Raw genomic sequence first — 21,311 nt, 5'->3', positions numbered from 1 at the left:
ACAGCTAAGGCACTGGTTAAATCACTCTGTTCCCTTTGCTCTAAATTAAAGCTCCCAACCTACTGGGGGAGATGGATAAACCATGTAATGAGTACCCATAATGGGTTTTACATACAACCAGTGATTTGCCAGTTATTCCATTCATTAAACTATTCCAGGTTTTTGAGGAAAAGTGCCAAGTTTAAAAATCTTCTGAGGAAAGATCTCCTCTATGGCACCTATGTGGTGCTTATAATTAAAAAACCACTTTCTGTTACTGACTCAAAATGTGGGAAAGGTGATTGGTGGGTGGCAGAAGGCGGATATATTACTGTGGTCTTGGGAATGCCTTCGGGATTAGTCCAAGTTCTAGATGGGGATCCAAGGGTCCTGAGTAGGAGGGCAGAGGTCTTGACTTAGGAAGCAATTTACTCGGATTCTCCTCTTGACCTTGACAGCTGCCTGGGTAAAGACAAAGGTCTTTAATAGAGTACAAGTTTTTCCTAAAACTGATTAGGGAGAGGCATTTTCAGCAGGACCTTGTTGCAGGATCATTAAAAAAACTCCCAACAAGGAGATATACATGTTATTCACCCTTATCATACCTGCATATATTTTACTGAGAAAGAGTCGTGACCTCTGCAACATCTTACTTAAGACTAATTATTATAAATATATTAATAGGCTCTATTCCTTTAAGGGAAAGTGATGAAGCTGGAAGCTCGGTGGGCTGTTTCTGGAAATCCCCAGAACGTCAGCACAAGCCTGGAAGGGAGGTGGGGGCGCTACAGTGGAGGATTATGGAGGGCGTCTGTAGCTGTGCCAAAAGAATTAAAATCTTGCTAAGAAAAGAGAGTACACAAAGCCCAGTTTATCAAAGCCTGCAACACGAAGGGGCCCCCTCAAAGCCTCACATGGCGGAGAGAAAACGTTCGGCATCTGCTTCCTCCAAGAGGGCGCGAACTGCAGGCAGAGACAGGCCCCAGGGGTCAGGCTTCTTCCACTTCCACAACCTCTCCCTCGGTGCTCATGTCACAGAGGTGACCTAGAACTGACCCAGAGTCTGCTCGTTCTTCCTCCCCGCTCACGCCGCCACCGTGGATGCGGACTCCGCACCCAACAACACGTAAGAAGAGCGCCGGAGGTCCCACCCTGTGGGCAAACCCGCCCCGTTGCCATGGTGACCACCGGAGCCACGCAGCCCCGCCCCTTCCTCGAGATGTGGCCCCGCCCCTCCGAACCCGGAAGCGCGAGGCTCGCGCTAGCTGCGCGAACAGCTCGGAAGGAGGGAGGGCGGCGGCCCAGGCTCGCTCGGCCGCGCGCCCCGCCCCTCGGAGGCCGGCCTTCCAGCGCACCCCCGCCGTCCTTAGCGCTTGCGGGGACCGAGCGCCCAAGCTGCCGGCCGCGACCCGGGCCCAGCCGCCTCCCGGGCCGCACCAGTACTGGAGGGAAGAGCCGCCCTGGGGAGGAGGGAAAGGGACCTGGGGGCGGCCACGGCAGGTGAGGGGTGGGCGAGGCCCTGGGAAGCGGGGGGTGTGGATGTGTGATGTGTTTGTGGCTGTAGGTGAGTGTGGTTAGTAGTGTGCGCTACCTCTATCGGTGTGACTTTGTGAGTGTGGCCCCAGTGAGTCGGTTCATGTGACCATGCACGTGATTGCACGTCCCTGTGTGTGTGTTTGTGTGGTGTGTGTGTGTTGAGGCCGAGTCTGAGTTCATGCGGGGAGGAGGGGTCGGTGTGCCTGTGATCCTGCCTTTGTGTGGCCTGTCACTGGTGGGGTTGGGAGAAGGCGGAGGTCAGTGTGTGGGTTGCCTGGGGTGGGAGTGGGGGTGGGGAGCTCTTGACCTGGGCATACTGCTATAATTCCATCCTGGGGCTACACTGCTACAGCCCAGGAAGGTATTTTTCAGTAAACTTTTAAGAACTCTGAGCAGAAGCTAGTTATTTCGGAGATTGTACCTCAGCCTGAAAGCGACAAATGTCTTTGTCATTGCCGAGTCCGGGCCAGGTGTGAGGCTTCTGAATGGGGCATGAGGAAAGTAGCAGAGCTTCTTCTCCTCCTTTTCCTGGGGAGTCATAAGTTCTGCATTTATGCTGCTTCTTTGTCTCCACCTACAAGGTTCCAGCTCCTTTTGGCACAAAGATTCAAGAGACTGAGGGGTAATTGACTAGCTGTGTGCAAATTTCCAAAAGCTTTTATACTAAGACAGATTACAAAATGAATTGTCACAGTTGAAATGCCAGGTAGTCAGCTTTTCCCCTCATGAGGTTTAGAAGATTTTCTGAAGAAGAAAGGGATCAGTCTTCCCCTGAGGAAACCTAAAAAAAGAATGGCTGTGTCCTGCTGTGGTGAGGTCTGGAGGCTTGCATTAAAATGCCAATCGCATCACTTGGAGACTCTCAGGTTCTAATATTTTGTTACTGCTGGTGTTAATAATAATCCCAGATTGACCATATATATAGATCATATGATTGAGATAAAGGATCAGAAAAGCTCTGACTAGTTGAACTGGTTTTATGACTTAAACACTTGTGAAGGCAACTTCACTGACTCTAGATTGGCAGCTTCTGTTGAAATCTTGAGGGATAAGTGGACTGTAAACTGGCTGGTTCTGTTGAAACCTGGAGAAATAAGTGCACGTAATTCTTGGTGCACACTCCCACCTGGCAGTCCTGTTGTCGAGCAGCACAAGGGCCATAGAGGATGGAGTGGCCAGAGCATTCCTCCCGGAGGGATTGTCATTTCCTTAGGCAAGATTAAGGCAAAATTCCTGCAGTGATTTTCCCACCAGCATGAACAGGTGCTTTCATTTTTGTGAAGAATTGCGTTGTGAGAGATCAAATCACTGTTGAGCTCATGGTCCGCACATTCTTTGTTATTTAATACTGACCAGTTTGGTCACAATCTCAGTTGACCTTTTTTTTTGCCATATGCAGAACATTCCCCTTGTGACTTGGAAAAGTATTCCCCTGTAGTGGAGGAAAGAGGGCTGGGAGAACAAACTTCCTTTTCATACCACTCACAGCTGCTTTCCCTTTGCAGCAGTTTTTTTCACTTAGACGGCAGTTGGTCAGATGCAGCATTTGGTATCTATCTTACCTTTTATGTACTGCCAAGCTAGCACAAGTGTTAAAACCGCTTGCCTCTACAAAAAATGTAGTCACAGTTGGGTGGAATCTCAGGCAGATTAGTTATAAAATGTTATAATATTGGCTGGTTGTGAATAATACTGCAGACTGGGGTAAGGAACATCTTTCTACTTACTACTGAGGGAAGAAGTAGATGCCTGAATGTGTGTGTCTGTGTTTGATGTGTGTATGTGGATTTGTGTGGTACACTGCAACTGGTTCCAAACTATGAATAATTTATTTTATCCCAAGTTTAGTGAATCTAAAAGCAAAGTTTCTGGCCTTTATTACCTGAGGTGTTTTATAAGTCTATTGAGTAGATTTTTTTTTTTTTTTGCTAAACATGTTTTTTATATTTCCTCCTGCAGAATAGTAATTGTTTATAGAAAATGTCTCCATTAGGAAATATTTAGATGATATAGGAATATTTCAAGTCTCTCCAGGTAGAAAATATTCCAGAATTAGGTGTATGTGCTAGTTGCTTTCAGTTAAAAGCAGTTACCAGCTTAGAGAAAGGCTATAGTTCAAATGGCTTTGATTTCTTTAACATGTTAATACTTGTTAAGAGAAAATAGATACGCAAAGAATGATCTTCTTTACTTCAGTCCATCTGTGCACACTTGATTTTCAGCATAAGCCTGGCAGACTATTTTCTTTAGTGGTACTTTAGGGCCACTTTTCTGAAAGTACCATCCTAGCCTTAAGAGACCATTATTACAATGTCAGCGTTGTAAATCAAGCTTAATATTTGATGTCTGCATTTCCCATCTCATTGGGGTTCAGCTTAGTAACCCCCTCAAGGTTGGAGGTAACAGTTAAGACTGCTGAGTGCCCAGTGTTCCTACGGAGCAGATGTGGTGGGCCAAGGAGGAAGATTAATTGGCTTTAGAATCCCTTGTTCCTGGCCAGTTCAGAGTTAGCCCAGGACCTAAGTCCTAGGGTCTCAAACTCATCCTAGCCCTGCTAGGAAAATCCAGGCTTGCCCTGAGGTGGAGGACATGATGCAAACAAGCATTTGAATCCTACCAAACGGATGGATGGACGTTCCTCATTTGGCAATAAGAATCTGCAACAAGGAACTATAATTTCAGGTTCCTGTTATGACATAACACAGATGCCTGAGCAAAGAGGGGTGGCCTTTAAATTGAAGATGCTCAGCCAATCCAGTGCTCGTAGGCTCGTAGGGTTAAAAGGGACTCTGGGATTGCCTAGTTGGGTCTGCTTCGGGTGTAGTCGTTCACTTAGGCAACAGATAATGCCTGCTGTGTGCCACGCACTGTTCTGTGCTTTGGAGATACAGAGATGAAACAGTCGTAGATGAGAAAACAAGCCCAAAGAGGGTCAGTGACTTTTCTGAGGTCACAGAGCTATAAAAACTGGAAATCACTAATCTCACAACAGAAAACCACACTTTTTTTTTCCCCCTAAAGGCACTTGTTTTGTTTTGTTGCTAGTTAGCGTGCCTTCAGGTCTGTTCTGGTATCTTACCCTAGATCTTTCAGAGGGACATTATGTCACTTTTAATCACATGCATATGAACAAGTTTTCCTGTATTTTGGTTTAAAAATTACGTGTGAGTTTCTGAAGTTATGTTCCCACGGGAGTTAGATTTATGGCATTTTATGAGTTTATCAGGAGGTTGGCTTACATTAACTCCTTTTTCTAGAAAGTGTGAATTGTTCCCTAGAATTCTCTCTGACAGGACCATCTTTATTGCAATGGATTATTAAGATATTGTCAAAAAGTGATACTGCTGCAGTTTGGAATCATTTAACTAGGACAGGCAGTCAGGTGTAGAAATACTGTCCTGCATCTGGTCCTGGTTTCTCAATAGCTGTAGGATCTTGGGTAAGTCACTTACATTTTCTAGACCAGATTCCCCTTCGGGAGGAATGAAGTAGACTGGAATAATTCTCTCTTAGGGCCCTTTGTGCTCCATGATTTTAGGATTTCATCAAATTGTTTTCTGTAGTTTAAGTATATATTGACTAGATAAAATAGCTCACTTCCTTGGTTTCACCCTTTAAAGTATTGTTGGTAGAGCTCGACCAGACTCTACATTTAGTTCTGATGTAAACGTGAATTCTTGACATGAAACATCACATGCTTTTATTTCAGGGTTAACCTCCATTTCAGCTAATCATGGGAGAGATTAAAGTCTCTCCTGATTATAACTGGTTTAGAAGTACAGTCCCCCTTAAAAAGGTATGTATGGTTTTACTACACCTCTTATTTGCAAAATCTTGTATTGTTTTTATGTGTGATGTAGACATTATGTCTTCGTAGCATTTGGGAGTAAAGGTTGTTGCCAAGTTTCATGACTCTGGGTTGCAGAGCATAAAGTTCACCCCTTCCCTGTCCAGTACAATCAACTTTTTTTTAAATATATTTTTATCGAAGCGTAGTCAGTTTACAATGTTGTGTCAATTTGTGGTGTACAGCACAATACTTCAGTCATATACAATCAACTTTTGAGGCTCATTCAAGAATAAAAGCGAGAATAATTATGCCCATTATTTTATAATTGCTTTTACAAAATCAAGCAAACAGGAATATGTGTACTCCTCCGTATAGCTCAGTAGAAAGCTTACAGCAACAGCAGCTACACGGTGAGTGCTGTTACTTATTAGAAAGCATTTTCCTGTTCCTCGGATGTAACATTTACAGTGGGTCACATAGTAGCTCCTCTGTTTGCAATGACATATACTCATTCTGCCGTAGTCATCTTCTGGAAGCGTTCTTTGCCTGGGATGTCCAGAAGCCCCAGACACGTACACTGAAGTTTGACCGTTAACTCTGAGTCCCAAATTAATCCCAAATGTTTAGGGATTACACTAGACAGAAGTTGTTCAAGCCACAGAATAAAATCTTTGCTGATCCCCTTGCAGAAGTATTAGAGAACTGTGATCTGAAGATCATCTGTGTCTCTGTTAAAATTATTTTGTCAAGGTAGAGAGCTGTGGGAGTATCATGCAAGTTTGAATTAATAAGAAAATTACTCTTTATATAGAAATTTGAGATACAGTCTCCAAGTAGAGACAGAATACCTACTGTATACCTGGCACTGTTGTAGGAAGTCCCAGGTGTCTTATTTAATTCTTTTAAAGTTTAACCAAAGGGTAGTGGCATGCCCATTTTACAGATGAGAAAACCAAGATTCGTGGAGATTAACATGTTAAAGGTCACACAGCCTGGTAGAATTTGGATTAAAATCAAATTAATCTGGCTTCAAAGCCAGAACTACTTGGCTGCTTACCGAAAGGAGCCCCCTTTTCTTCTTGCTACCCTGGAAACCACTGCCCATGCTAGAGGGAGCATCGTCCCCCTGGAGTCCCTCTCCCTTGTCCCATCCCCTCAAGTGACTCACGTGAGCTCCTGCTGATGGACTTGCTCAGCAAGCTGCTCGCCAGACCCAAAACAACACAAACTTACCTAAATATTCTTGGCAGTAGTTAGAGGAGGTAGTTTCATTGATGTAATTTTCTCCTCTGATTCTTTTGGTCCATACGTCATGAAAAGTTTGCTTGAAATTTCATAATGCTAGATTTTAAATCATCAAACAGATGCTGAGTCTTCTAAAGGGATTCTGACAAAATTGCCATTCAGAGAGCTCTGAGGAAGTTGAAGCAATAAACAACCTTCAAGTATTTTATGGTTTAGATTCAAAACATACACAACTCATGGGGTGGGGAAAGAAGGAAAAAAAGAACATGCTACTTTTATTCCTTTTCTTCCAGACTGTATTAGCAAAATAATTTCCCAGAAAATTTCAAAGATCTCTGAATATCTTATCGCATATGAATTTTTTTGCTACAAGGTTGGAATTTACTGTATACACTGTCGAAGTTCATTGAAATTTTTTACTATAGTAGCAAAAAGAAACATGAAAAGCAAAAATGTGAGTGGCAAATACAAAGGGCAAAAGCATAATCATGAGATATATTGTCACCTGGGGAAGTCCAAAAGGTCTTTGTTAGGGCCATCTGGACTTTGCCCGGCCCTGTTTGTCTGCTCCCAGTGATGCCAGTGACCCTGGTTAGTGAGCGGCCACCACATTGCCACCTTGGGGCTGCAGCTCTGTCAGCTAGAAGCTCTCCGAAAATAGAACCTTGAACTTTTTAATGTAAAAGTCGGATGAGTATTGATTTGCATTGGCAAAAGTTCAAGCAGTTAATGTACTTTTCCAAACACCACCAAAAAGTCAGCCAAAGAGAACAAAAATTAAACTCTCATGCAGTGAATACCAATAGCTAACGCTATGGAACATTCCATATCTGCCAGACTCTGTGCTGCACACCTGATTTGTCTCAGCTCATTTAGTGCTCATCTTTTCCCCCTGTTGGGTCAAGAACCACTAAATCTGGAAGGTTCCTGATGACCTTCCTCCATCCCACCCCCTTTTCCCCAAAAAAGCCAGTTTTTCCCTGAGCCCACTCCCCACGTCTGACTGAATGGTTTGAAACATTCTCACGGGGCAGGGGGGCAGTGAAACCTACACCTGCCTCATCCCTCCTGTCTAGCAGAGGGCTCCCTCCTCAGAGGCTTGGTCTGCATCAGGCTCCTGAAGCATCTCCCGAGTGGCACCATCTCTACCCAGTTTCTCCTGGAGCCTGGAGTCTTTTTTCCCTTATTCACACGCTGACCCTGCAGATCCCAGCCCGTCCTCTGGGCCAGCACTGGAGAATGACTCTGCAAATCGCCCTCCTCCTACGTGCATGCACGCACGCACACACAGCCAGAAGTATGGGGGAGAAATAAGATGCCATATACAGTTTACTGTTTAATGGTAAACAAAATAAACTTGGTACAGTCACGGATGGGAAGGAAAATTACAAGCTGATAGAAAAAGCAGCTCTTGGGAAGAAGCATATAAAGCAATTCCATGGACTGTGTCAGCACTGAGGAAGGAAAAGGAGAGCAGAACTATTTATTATCCGTGCTAGTGTGGGGTGAACCCCCACTTAGCTGGTAACAACCAAGGCAGTGCTATTAAAACTGTCAGCGAAAGTACTGTGTTGAAATAACTATATAAAACCAAATCCATGAGGTTTTTCATTTTTTTTCTTATAACTTTCCCTCCAGATCATCGTGGATGATGATGATAGTAAGATCTGGTCGCTCTACGATGCGGGCCCCAGAAATATCAGGTGTCCCCTCATATTTCTCCCTCCGGTCAGCGGCACTGCAGATGTATTTTTCCGGCAGATTTTGGCTTTGACTGGATGGGGTTACCGGGTTATAGCTGTAAGTATCATTGATTCAGGATGAAAATGCAGGTCCGTGTTTTCTGGTTTTGTGTATGTGTGAGTACGTGCTTCTGTTTCTGAGTAACTATAGTAATGGGCAGGTTTTTTTTTTTTTAATCGAGGTTGTATACTGTTTTCCTTTTTTAAAATGTGAAAGGGAGTTTTTTGAAGGAAGGTGGTATGGGGCACGGACATACAGAGGGGGACAAACTTCTTCTGGAAGCCTTTTCTCTTCCCAGCTTGTATGTGCATTTTCTGAATGAGTTGAACAGGAGTCCAGAAGCATTGTCCTTGTTTATAGATGAGGAAACTGAGGTCCAGACCATTTTAGTGATCACCGAGTGTCCCACAGCCAATAGGTGGTTGAGGGAGAACCCAGCCCAGTCTTCTGACCCCATTCCCACTCCCCTTTATTACCCACCTGCTTCTGGGGGCAGAAAAGGGATCCGCTAACATCCAGCTGACTGAAAGCTTGCTTTAACGCAAGTCTTTGACAGTTGAGGTGAGGTTCATTCATTAGCTCATATCCCTAGCACTGGGTTAAGAAGTTGTTTCTAATTGTTACTTTATGACTCAATTTGGTCTAAATCTAGTTTTGCATTTATCATTCTTTGATCTCCTCCTCTGGGAGAAGGGCGTAGGTGGGAAGGCACTTTTGCTCATGACAGAGTTTTTGGCATGCCCCGGCTGGGTGAGGACAGTGGACATTGGTTTCCTAACAGCCATTATTAGACACTCTATTTACTACCTAAAGGAGAGAAAACGTAGGCCAGATCCCTGCTCTTGGAAAGCAGTTGAAAATTCTACTGGGGTTACCACCAACTGGGGTCATATAAAACAAATCTAATTCCTCTCCCTCCTGACAGTCCTTCTCTTTCTTGAGAAAGCGAGTTACTGCCTGCCCCACCTACTGCCTTCCCCACAGGTCTCTTCTTCCCTGGCTGTATCTTTCTCCAGGTTTTTTAACCATTCCTCGGATGGCGTGTTTGAATCCCCACAGCATAGTCCTCCCTTGTTCTGGGTTTTCAGTAATCCCTCTCAGTGAACAGCACTCCAGGAGAGCAGGGCGGTAACCACCCTGACCCCAGACCTCTGCAGCCTGAGTCGGGACACTTCCTGTCCTAGTGGCCACTGCTAATCAGCCAGAGTGGGGAAGCCGAGCAGCGTCCACAGGTCCGTCTCACTTTAGAGCACTGTCCAAAGCGGACAGTGTTTATCGCTCCACATTGGCATTCACATAGTCTTGCCTTCCGGCTGGACAGTTCTCCTTGCCCTCAAGCTTCTTGATGTGGACCTTCCCTCCTACTTAGCTGGATGATGACTCAAGAAAAGGCCTGCCACGTCTTCAAAATTACTTTAAGACTTGAATACCCAGCCCCATGACGTTCTGAAACATACTAGGTATTTGTTAGTATCTAGCTGTTAAAATACATGGATCCTTTTTTTCATTTAAATTTTCATTGCGATAATCATAGATTCACAAGCAGCTGTAAGAAATAATAGAGAGAGAGCCATTTTATACTTTACCCAGTTTCTCCTAATGGTAACATTTTACAAAACTGTAGTAGGCTATCACAACCAAGATATGACGTTAACATAATCCACTGACCTTATTCAGATTTCCCAGTGTCACTCATACTCCATTGTGTGTATGTATTAAGCTATATACAATTTTGTCACTTGCCTAGGGCACAGAAATTTTTAAATTAAAGGAGTCCTAAAAATGTCATCTCCTTTCTTTTAGGCTATCATCTGACTCAAATTGTAAAATTTTCTGCTACGGAGTGTCTGTTCTCCATCCTGCCTCAGAATAGTGGAATCTTATTAACAAATGGAATTTTAATAGTAAAAGTAACATAGTCCGTCAAAGCTGAAATTATCCCATAATTTACATGACAGTATCTATTTCAGTGATTTGTCAATGACTGAATCTAAGTGCTTAAAACAAGCCAGTCAGATGGGTTTCATTTATATTAAAGACAGGGGAATTCTTAGGTGACAAGCCTGAGTCCCCTAGAAAGGAATTAGTGACTTGTATTTCTTTTTCTTCATTTTCATTAATAGGCTACTCAGGGTCAAGCACCTGACTTTTTTGGTCACAAAAGTACTACAAGAAATCAGATAGAATAACTAAGTCAATTAAAAGTAGAGCTATGATTTTTTTTTTGAATACTCCTTTAAAGAAATGCTACCAAAGAGAGGAAACTCTCCTTGGAACAGATTTTATATCTAGTTCTTTGAGCCGTAATTCAGAATGAAATTGGATTAAAAAGAAAACAGCATTTCTTTACTTGATGGGTTCTGCTCTATTCACCCTTGAACCTCAGAGTTTCTCAACTATTTGGAAAGGAAATCGAGGTGAATTGAAATTGTTGTGTACATTCATAGTATCACTAGAGTGTGCTTTTTATTTTTATTTTTTTAATTGGTCTGTTGGATAAAATGTGAATTTGATAAAATTTGAAGTTTAGGAGAAGTCGAGAGCTTATTTTCATATGTTTTGAATAAGGAGCAGAGCTTGAGCAAATGAAAAATATTGGTATGAGAGCCCTAAATTTTTCAGATATATATTAGTTGCATTTTACCTCTGTAGTTTTTAAAATAAATTTTTAAATTATTGTTATTATTCCAGTTGCAATATCCAGTTTATTGGGACCACCTTGAATTCTGCGATGGATTCAGAAAACTTTTAGACCATTTACAGCTGGATAAAGTGAGTACCTTGAAACTCATTACTCGTGTGATTTTAATGCAGCATTTACATTGTAAAGCCTGGTGTTGTCTTTCGTTTTTTAAAAAGAGCTCTTTTGAGGTAGAATTCCCATCGCATACAACTTACTCTTTGAACATGCGTAATTCACTGATTTTTACACATTCAGAGATATGTGCAACCATCACCACAGTCAGTTTTTGAACATTTTTCACCCTAAAAGTAACCCCATACTTACTTAACAGACACTTTCCACCTTGCCTCCCCTAATCTACTTTCTATCTCTATGGATTTGCCTATTCTGTTTATTTAGGTGGAATCATAATTTGTGGTCTTTTGTGACTGGCTTTTTTCACTTTAACATAACATTTTCAAAGTTCATCAATATTGCAGCTGGCATCAGTACTTCATTCCTTTTTGTTGTCCAGTAATATCCCATTGTTGGATATAACAAATTTCATTCGTCATTTGGCTTGTTTCCATTTTTTAATTATGAATAATGCTGCTGTGAACACTCATGTACAAGTTTTTGTGTAGACATGTTTTCAGTTATCTTGGGTATGTACCTAGGAGTAGAATTGCTGAATCATAGTTTCATTTTTTTATTCTTTCTTTTTTAAAAATTTTATTTTTTGTGTGTAGGGGAGGTAATTAGGTTTATGTATTTTTTAGAGGAGGTACTGGGGATTGAACCCAGGACCTTCTGCATGCTAAGCATGTGCGCTAGCACTTGAGCTACACCCTCACCCTGAATCATAGTTTTCTTAAACAAACTATAAAGTGGCTTCATTTTCTACTGTAATCTGTAAATATTTTTTAACATATAATTTGTATGCACAGTTGTATTTTCTCTCAACAGGGTGTATACGTTGTTTTTAAATACAGTATTTCCTTAACATGCAAGCTGTAGATGTTTCAGTCTAACGGCAGGTGATGACATTGTATTCTGTGGTTGGTGAGAATTAAAACGTTTTTTTGATGCTTATGTTCAGGACTGATCGTTGGTTTAGGATCTGTCTTGTGTTTGTTCCAATTAGGTTCATCTCTTCGGGGCTTCTTTGGGAGGCTTTTTGGCCCAGAAATTTGCTGAATACACTCACAAATCTCCCCGAGTCCATTCCCTCATCCTCTGCAATGCCTTCAGTGACACTTCTATCTTTAACCAAACATGGACTGCAAACAGGTAAGAACGTAAACATTCTGCCAAATTTATTATTATTTTTGTTCAGTGGAGTTTTGAAAATGTTGGCTTCTGAGTTTTTTGATGCATTAGGGAGGGGCCATACTTACTTCTGTCTTCTGAAACCATGCTGGGTTTTAGGGGTTTTCCTGTTTGGGGCTTTTTTTGGTGGGGGGAGGTAATTAGGTTTATTACTTTTAGAGGAGGTACTGGGGACTGAACCCGGGACCTCATGCATGCTAAGTATATATGCTCTACCACTGAGCCATACCTCTCCCCTGCATGCTGGCTTTTAAAATTAGAAATGATCACCTTTGTAATAGAAAAGAATTGCATGAACTCTAAATTCAGCTGTTTCCATTCGTCTAAATCATTGTCTGCCTTTGTTTCCTATACATTCATACGCCTTAACAGTTTCTCTTTAGTGCATGTGTAAGGGATACTGTGTTCCGCTTGTTCCACTTAGACTATTTTGTGTACAGTTCCATGTGTTGACTGACACAGTGTTTTTAAGGCATCTGGCTTCTCCCGACTTTTTCATCATGTTCTGCTGTAAGTCTTTGTACAAATGACTTTTGTTCCTTCCCTTTCTGAGTTATTTCCTTGAGTTATGTTCCCCAAACTGGAGAGACTAGAGCATTTAGTCTGTCAGCTGATGGTCTGCACATCCTGACACTTACACAACAGGAGTCTGCTTTTTAGAAAGATGGAAATGGTGAAATGCTTTGCAGGGCAACCAGTGGGGTATCTGCCTCCTCTGAGTCATCCCTTCATGGATTTTCTCTTCTTAATTAGTTTGGTAGTGTCTAAGGGTACCTTAAAGCTGACTTCATGTGCATTTCTTTCATTGCTAGCAAGGCTAGGCTCTACCCTAAAAAGTAGCCCAGCGACTAACCTACCTGTGTGAGCAGATTGGTTTTTCACGTAACATTCTAGGTAAACATCTTCACGGTTTTCACACCTACTTAAGATTGCAGTCTGATTTTTTCAAGAACTTCCCCTGATATTTTCTCAGTTGTTTACTCGGCATTCATGCAGCGATCTGTTGTTGTATACATTAGCCACAGATACCCTTCATGTCCAGGTGCTGCACTAAAGCTCATTGATTATTTGTGATGATTTTTCATGTTGTTTTAACTGTCAGAAGTCAAGACTGCCCCCCACTTTCTGCTCTTGCGTATCAGCTACTATTTGTCAAATGTCTGAGTGCCTACTATGTGCCGCACTGGGGCCGCAGGGGTGAGCAGAGCCGGCAGGACACCGTGCCCCCCCCCCCCGCCCCCGAGCACACCTAGGCGTCATTTAGAAACTAAGAAGCTGTCAGAGGTGGGGACTAACTTAGAAAGGTCACTGAAAGATGGCCGCTGGTCCTAGTGAGGGAAGCTCACTGAGAACACGCAGCAGGAGGTGGTCTGCACCTTTTATCAGATATTTTCAGCACAGGTTGAGAGAAATATGTCATAGCTCTCAGTGTAATTAATGGAATAAATAATTAACTAAAGATCACATATAGAAGTACATCAAGACTGAATTGCCTTGAATTAGCCCAACTGACTCTAATAGTAGCGGTAGGAGGTACAGTAAGTCTTTCATTTTGCTATTTTGAAATCTGCTTTAAAGGTGATTTGAACCTTAAGATTTTTATGTTAAGTGCTGAGTTTTCCAAAAACAGGTTAACCATTGGAATTAAGGCCAATTAGAAAACAAAAGCTTGGAATCATCAGAATGTCTACCTCCATAAAGGCGTTTTGAAATACCGCTTATTATTCCAGATTCTTAAAAGTTGAATCATATTAAACTGTCACACTTTTGGAGCTTGGGAAAGTGTATATGAAAACTGGATGCTTCAAAACTAGCTCTTTGAAGGAAGGGACGAAGTCTTTATCTCTAGATCCCAAGAACCCAGCTAACACAGAGCTTCAGTGTTGAATGATTGCCGTTCACATGTAGTCTTGCAAGTTTAAATGATCGGGTCTTTTTTTTTTTTTTTCTTTCCCTGCAGCTTTTGGCTGATGCCATCGTTTATGCTCAAAAAAATAGTTCTCGGCAACTTTTCCTCTGGCCCAGTGGACCCTATGATGGCTGACGCCATTGACTTCATGGTGGACAGGGTGAGGACACCTTGTCCAGGGAATTCACATGTCTGCTTGGTTCCTAAAGAAATGGCTGTCTCGCTGAGTGTGTATTAGAGGTGTTCGTTAAGTAGTTTTCCATACTAACTTTAATACATCCAGGCAGATAGTCCTGCTGGTAAGTAATTCATCAGAATCACTTGGGGGAGCTTTTAAAAATACAGATTCTAAGGCCTCACACCAGACCACTGAACTGGAATCCCTGGCCAAGGCACCTGGGACTCTATTTTCCCTCACTCCTCCTCCTCTTCCACCTCCCCCAGGTGAGTGTGACGCAGCAGGTCTGTAGATTTGCATCTCAGAACTGCCAGGATAGATTTTTTTTCCTGAGGCCTCTCCCTGCTGTAAGATCACTTAGATGTCTCCGTTGTCTTTGAGCTGCTGGAACTGGCCTGCTGCCCACAGGCACCTGGTTGAAGAGGCAGCTCAGGTTGAGGGCTGGGGAAGGGCCCCGTTCCCAGAATAGAACAATGTTACCACTTGAAAGGCCCAGTTCTTGGTCTCAAATACATCGTGTTTCCTCGCTGGTGACCTTACTGGCCCCACCACACATAATACCACCTTTCTAAGCACAAATATCATCTGTGGATTTAATGTAAATGTGAAAAACAAAATTCATTAAAAAAAAAAAACTTTACCTGTGTTTGTTTCCACAGCTGGAAAGTTTGGGTCAGAGTGAACTGGCTTCAAGACTTACCCTGAATTGTCAGAATTCTTACGTGGAACCTCATAAAATTCGGGACATCCCTGTCACCATTATGGACGTAAGCAAGCTTTATTTTAAGTAGAATAGATACTTTGCCTTTTTAAAATGTCTATATCAAGATCCACCTTATAATTATTTTACCATTTTTCAAAGTGCCTCTTCAAATGCTGCCTTGGATTTTTTCTTTTTTATTTTTTACTGCCCTACTTTCTCAATTCCAAAATAATTGTTTTTTCTTTTTGCTTAACCTATATTTTTCCTGGCAGGAATAACACCATTGAAATCAATGTAAATTTAAACAAACATAGTAGTCCTTACTCATTTTGGTTTGTTTTTGCCACAGACACCACTCTTTAGCTGTTGCACATCTCTGGGCAGCAAAGTGAAGGTGCCTTATGAGGGCGGAGAATTCAGAATTCCATAAAGTCTAACACGAAAGCTTGCTTCTTATATTTTTTAATTGTAGTGAACTATATACATAAGAAAATTTACCATCTTAACCACTTGTTAAGCGTACAGTTCTGTGACATTAAGTCCATTAACATGTGGTACAGCCACCACTGGTATCCATCTCCATCACTTTCTGTCATCCTAAACTGAAACTCTGTACCCATTAAGCAATAACTCCTCATCTCTCAATTCCCCTCAGTTCCTAGTGACCTCTGTCCTGCTTTTTGCCTCTGAATTTGCCTATTCTAGGTACCCCATATAAGTAGAATCATATAATTACCCTTTCGTATCTGGCTTGTTTCACTTACTTGGCATAATGGTTCCAAGGTTCAGCTGTGCTAAAGCATGTTAGAACATCATGCCCTTTTACGGCTGAATAATATTCCACATTTTATTTATCTTTTCATCTGTTGCTAGACATCTGACTTGTTTCCACCTTTTGGCTATTGTGAGTAACGCTGCTGTGAACATTGGTGTATGAATACCCACTTAAGTTCCTGCTTTCAGTTCTCTGGGGTAGTCTATACCTAGATGCGGAATTGCTGAATCATTTGGTAAATTCGCTGTTTAACATTTTAGGACCTGCCTTATCATCTTCCACATGGGCCGCTATATAAGGCTTCCAACTTCTCCGTATCCTTATCAGCACTTGTTAGTTTCTGTTTCTGTGATCGTAGCCGCCCGAATGGTTGTGAAGTGGAATCTCTCTGTGGCTTTGACGTACTTTTTATTTCAACCATATAACTGTCCTGTCTCACGGATTTATCCCTAAATGCTGAGAATATGGTATTTTTAAGAATCAATTTTTATCAGGAAGTTACCCACATACTGTAACTTATTCTCTACTGTAACTGCTACGTTCCGACATTTAGCAGTGAAATATTTGGTCCTCACGTTGCATTTGCTCTGCTTGCCCTTTCAGAGCCGTTCGTCACTTGGGTATGTGGTCACATAATACCGCCTACAAGCTTGAGCAAGTTGGAAATGCACCTATTTTTATTTTCATGGGGTTTTTTGATTTCTTTAAATTACTCTTTGAAAAACTTTCTGAATGTGTGGATAAACATACATACATTTGTGTGGGTATTGAAAGTTATATAGTCACAGACTCCAACCTTCTAACAGTGGCTCTCCAGGAAAGGATTTGGACTTTTTGTCTTACACTCTTTAAAATTTTTTTTGAATTTTTTTTCACTGAGCATATAACTATTTACATAACTTTTAATAAAATTAAGAAGTTCTTTGGGGATTTTGAGATCTTTTGAAATTGCCATTTCCACTAATGATTGTTCACTGTTAATATTCTGTTAAGTCAAAAGTCCATGAACAATAAATGCTGGAGAGGCTGTGGAGAACCCTCCGACACTGCTGGTAGGAATGTAGCTTGGTGCAGCCACTGTGGAAAACAGTATGGAGATTCCTCAAAAATTGAAAAATAGACTTACCATATGATTCAGCAATCCCACACTTGGGCATATATCCAGAGGAAACTCTAATTTGAAAAGATACATGCACCCCAGTGTTCACAGCAGCATTATATACAATGACCAAGACATGGAAGCAGCCTAAATGTCCATTGACAGATGACTGGATAAAGAAGTTGTGGAATATTTATATAATAGAATACTACTCAGCCATTAAAAAAAATAAAATAATGCCATTTGCAGCAACATGGATGGACCTGGAAATCATCATTGTCAGTGAAGTAAACCAGAAAGAGAAAGAAAAATACCATATATCATTCATATGTGGAATCTAAGAAAAAAATTTTAAAAAGGACACTGTGGATTCATCTACAAAACAGAAACAGACTTGCAGACATAGTAAACAATCTTATGATAACAGATACTAAATTTTGAAGAAAAAAATATTCTACTAATTTAGTTAACTGTGTTTGAGAAAAGATGGAATTTCATGGTAGATTTTTTTCCCCCAAAGAATGCAAGAGACATTTGGCAGTAAAGTGTGTAGCTAACTTTTTACCTTGGAGTTGGAGTCACAGGGATGAGCAGGAGAGGGTGGCACTTTGCTACTGTGAAAATATACTGAAATAACAGTATCAGCCTCATTTTTTTTCTTTAAGGTGTTTGACCAGAGTGCACTTTCAACTGAAGCTAAAGAAGAAATGTACAAACTGTATCCTAACGCCCGGAGGGCTCACCTTAAAACAGGAGGCAATTTCCCGTACCTGTGCAGAAGTGCAGAGGTGAACCTTTATGTCCAGGTAGGTTGGAACCCAGAGTCTCTGGTTTGAAACAAAAAGGTTTGTTGGATTTTTTTTTGGTGGCAGAGAGTAAGAACTACAGAATTCTCTATAGAAATGAAGCACTGACTTATAATAGATTCTATTATATGTGACAGATAGATTCTAATAGATTCTAGGATAGATCGATCGATAGATTCTGCTAGACTCTATGACAGACAGACAGACTGGGATTGGGAGGACGAGGCAGCAGCGGCTTACCTGTGCCCAGAACAGAGATCTGCTTCCACAGGCCTTGACTAGAGGCTTCTTGGCAGGAGGAGATGCTTGGGCAGGCACGTTCTTTTTTTTTTTTTTTCGTATGAGTGTGGATTTCTCAGGTCACCCCTGCCCTGTGAGAGGGAACGGTCTCCCCATGGTCCCGGGTGTGGGGGTTCACATGCCCCCGCCAGGTGTTGCCACAAGGTCCAGGGTCTGTTGCCCAGGCACCAGGGTAGGGAGCAATTTCTCCCTATGGGTTTTAAAAAGTTTCTTTAGCGCTCCTGAAAACTTAAGGTTATTTGTAGTGGTTCCTATGGGTTAAAAAAATAACCCACAATAATTCTCACGTTCTAACTGCTAAGTTTTTTTATAAAACAGCTTTAAAACCAGTTTTTAAATAAAAAGATCCTTACCTGGGGTATTTCTGGACAGTAGGCTTATAAAGGATGTTTATTTTCCTCTTTGTGCTCTTTTGAATTCTAAGTTATACAATAAACACAAAAAGAATTTTCCTTCTTTGATCAAAACATATGCACATAAACACTTCTTTAAAAGGAAGACGGCCTAGATACAACACCTCCTTGACATTCACAGACTTGATACTTGCCATTTTAACTATCTGAGGAGGAGGCCCAGACAGGTCATTACGGCGTTAGAACAGCAGAGGACTGAAGGACCGGATTCATCGTGGCAGGCGGTAGGGGTGGGGGTAAACACCTACCTGTGAAGAGCGTGCCGCAATCTTGCAGTTACCTAGAAATATCCAGACTGGTTACACAGTAAATGAGGAACAAAGATCTCAAATTGTGGTTTTAAAAATTATTTTTCGACTTTTCTGTTTTCCAGTTTTTCTCTAATTAGCATGTATTACTGGATTTTTTAGCATTGATATATTTATTTTTATTGAAATATAGTTGATTTATAATATCATATTAGTTTTAGGTGTATAACAGTGATTCAACATTTTTATAGCAGGGGAGGGTATAGCTCAGGGGTAGAGCACGTGCTCAGCATGCACGAGGGCCTGGGTTCAATCGCCAGTACCTCCATTAAAAATACATAAATAAACCTAATTACCTCCCTCCTCCAAAAAACGAACAAAAATGTTTATAGATTATACTCTATTTAAAGTTATTATAATTATTGGCCATATTCCCTGTGCTGTACAATATATCCTTGTAGCTGATTTATTTTGTACATAGTAGTTTGTACCTTTTAATCCCCTACCCCTATCTTGCTCCTTTCCCCATCCTCTGTAACGTCAGAAGTATAGAACATTTATATACAACAGTGACGTTTACAATGATTCTGCAGATACACCTGCTACAATTCCACGGAACCAAGTATGCAGCCATTGACCCATCGATGGTCAGTGCCGAGGAGCTCGAGGTGCAGAAAGGCAACTTCGGCATCAGTCAGGAGGAGCAGTAGCCGGGGCGTCGGCTGTCAGTGGTGAGTGACCCAGCGAGTCCGCACAGTGACATCCGTTCCCGCCCGTCGGCCTCTCCGTTCGCCAGGTTCACCGCTTATCACTGTGTTTGGAACGAGGACCGAGTGTCGACTTTGTGACAGGCGGCAGCTCTTCTAAGCCCGTGTAACTATTCCCTCTTTGGTTTTTTTAGCTTTTGAATTTAAAGAAGTACTTTTGAAGACACTCATTTTAAGACTTGTGAAAATTTTGCTACCAAAAGTCTTCACTACTATGTTAAGTTAACGTTAATTTTGGAAGTTCGGGATTTGTGGGGGTTTTTTTCTTTCCTTTTTCTTCCTTTTTGTTACTTGCTGTAAATGTTGCATATCCACACCGTGTGTCAGAAGGACACTGGTTATTTTTATGCTCCTCTTGGTTATAAGCATTATCAGTGCCAAGGCTGTCACCTATTGTTGGCTCTCCTGCAAATCAACTACTTCTAATTTCCAGTTAAGCTCGTTGTTTTCCGTTTTGGCTGTGGTCTTTCTACCCATTACAGTCTTTGGAATAAAAATTCAATTTCAGTGGGTGGCTCTTGTGATTATTGTAGCTGCCAACTGGGCTTCGTACACGCAGGACTTTCCGAGAAGCAGACTGGAGTGTCTGCCACGCCTGTGCGACTTTAGGTAAGTTACTTAATCTCTCTAAAGTGCGGCTTGCTCATTGTTAGCAGCTTAATAAATGACAGTTACTGTCACCTACATACCATGTACTTTTCATACCTTCTTTTTTCCCCTCGGTGGAAAATTTTAAACATAAAGTAGAGAAGAGAGTACAATGAACTACATCCCCATCACACAGCTTCAAAAATGATCAACTCATGGGCAGTGTTGTATCATTTCTTACCTCATCCTCACTTTTTCCACACATACTTCCATCACCGGAATACTTTAAAGCAACTTCTGATACCTTATATTATCTTTAAATATTTCTACATGTACCTCCCAGAGCTAAAATAATGCCATTATCACACTTAAAATCAACTCTGTTGCAGAACATCCATTGATGAAAAAACACAGAACCTACCAGAAAAGATCTTCTGTGACTAAAGATACAAATAAGGAACCACAGCAAGACGCGTAGGAGGGGTGGAGTCGCAATATAGTCCAGTCCCATACCCGCAGGTGGCAGACCCACAAACCAGAGAACTACAATTGCAACAGATCCTCCCTAGGGAGTGGGGGTGGGGAGGTCTGAGACCCACATCAGGCTCCCCAGACCAAGGGTCCTGCACCCAGAGTATCTGACTTTGAAAGCCCAGTGGGGCTTACTTTTGGGAGTCCCAGAGGGCTGGTGGAAATAGACACTTCACTCCTGAACAGTGCACACAAAAATTTCACCTGCTCCAGGCCTCGGGGCAGAAGCAGTCCTCTGACAGGCGCCTGGGTCGGACCTACCTGCTGCTCTCAGTCTCCTAGAGAGGCAGGCGGCTACTGCAGCTCATCTGGACACACAGACACTGGTGGCAGCATGTTGGGGAGACTGTGCTACCATGTGGACACGGGCTGCCCAGCGCCACTGTGGAATCCTCCTTCCAGCTTATTAGCTCCAGGACCCAGGCAGACCCTGGCCCAACAGCCTGTAGATGCCAGTGCTGGGACGCCTCGGGCCAAGCAACTAACTAGGCAGGGACACAGCACCACGCACCAGCAGTCAGGCTGCCTTAAGACACCCTGAGCCAACAGCCAGGGTGCTTGCTCTAGCTTCCAGACCAACCTGATCCAAGAGGGGGCAGACACCAACAGCACTGAAGGAAAAAAGCAGTTCCACAGCTGTGGACCCAGACTCCCAACAGCTGTCCAGGTCTTGCACTGAGACCCGCTGGGCCCTGGACCCATGCACTAGC

The 21,311-nt window shown here is 42.2% G+C and overlaps 1 protein-coding gene across 1 annotated transcript; it reads left to right on the top strand.

The window, feature by feature from the left end:
- Positions 1-1,234: 1,234 nt before the first annotated feature.
- SPG21 (SPG21 abhydrolase domain containing, maspardin) lies at positions 1,235-19,989 on the top strand. Its single transcript, XM_031452846.2, has 9 exons — positions 1,235-1,479; positions 5,225-5,311; positions 8,189-8,350; positions 10,985-11,065; positions 12,100-12,245; positions 14,245-14,353; positions 15,031-15,138; positions 17,614-17,754; positions 19,309-19,989. The coding sequence occupies exons 2-9, from the start codon at positions 5,249-5,251 to the stop codon at positions 19,423-19,425; spliced, it is 927 nt and encodes a 308-aa protein (XP_031308706.1). The 5' UTR covers positions 1,235-1,479; positions 5,225-5,248; the 3' UTR covers positions 19,426-19,989.
- Positions 19,990-21,311: the final 1,322 nt, after the last annotated feature.

The sequence above is a fragment of the Camelus dromedarius genome, chromosome 5 (genome assembly GCF_036321535.1).
Source record: "Camelus dromedarius isolate mCamDro1 chromosome 5, mCamDro1.pat, whole genome shotgun sequence".
Lineage (NCBI taxonomy): Eukaryota > Metazoa > Chordata > Mammalia > Artiodactyla > Camelidae > Camelus > Camelus dromedarius.
This window is presented reverse-complemented; position numbering and strand designations above follow the sequence as displayed.

What these genes read in the sequence shown, in the direction of transcription:
- SPG21 (XM_031452846.2), top strand. Translation starts at nt 5,249, where the DNA reads ATGGGAGAGATTAAAGTCTCTCCTGATTATAACTGGTTTAGAAGTACA. An exon ending in CAAACATGGACTGCAAACAG is followed by an intron (nt 12,246 to 14,244) that starts GTAAGAACGTAA and finishes CTTTCCCTGCAG; the next exon opens with CTTTTGGCTGATGCCATCGT. An exon ending in AGGTGAACCTTTATGTCCAG is followed by an intron (nt 17,755 to 19,308) that starts GTAGGTTGGAAC and finishes ATGATTCTGCAG; the next exon opens with ATACACCTGCTACAATTCCA.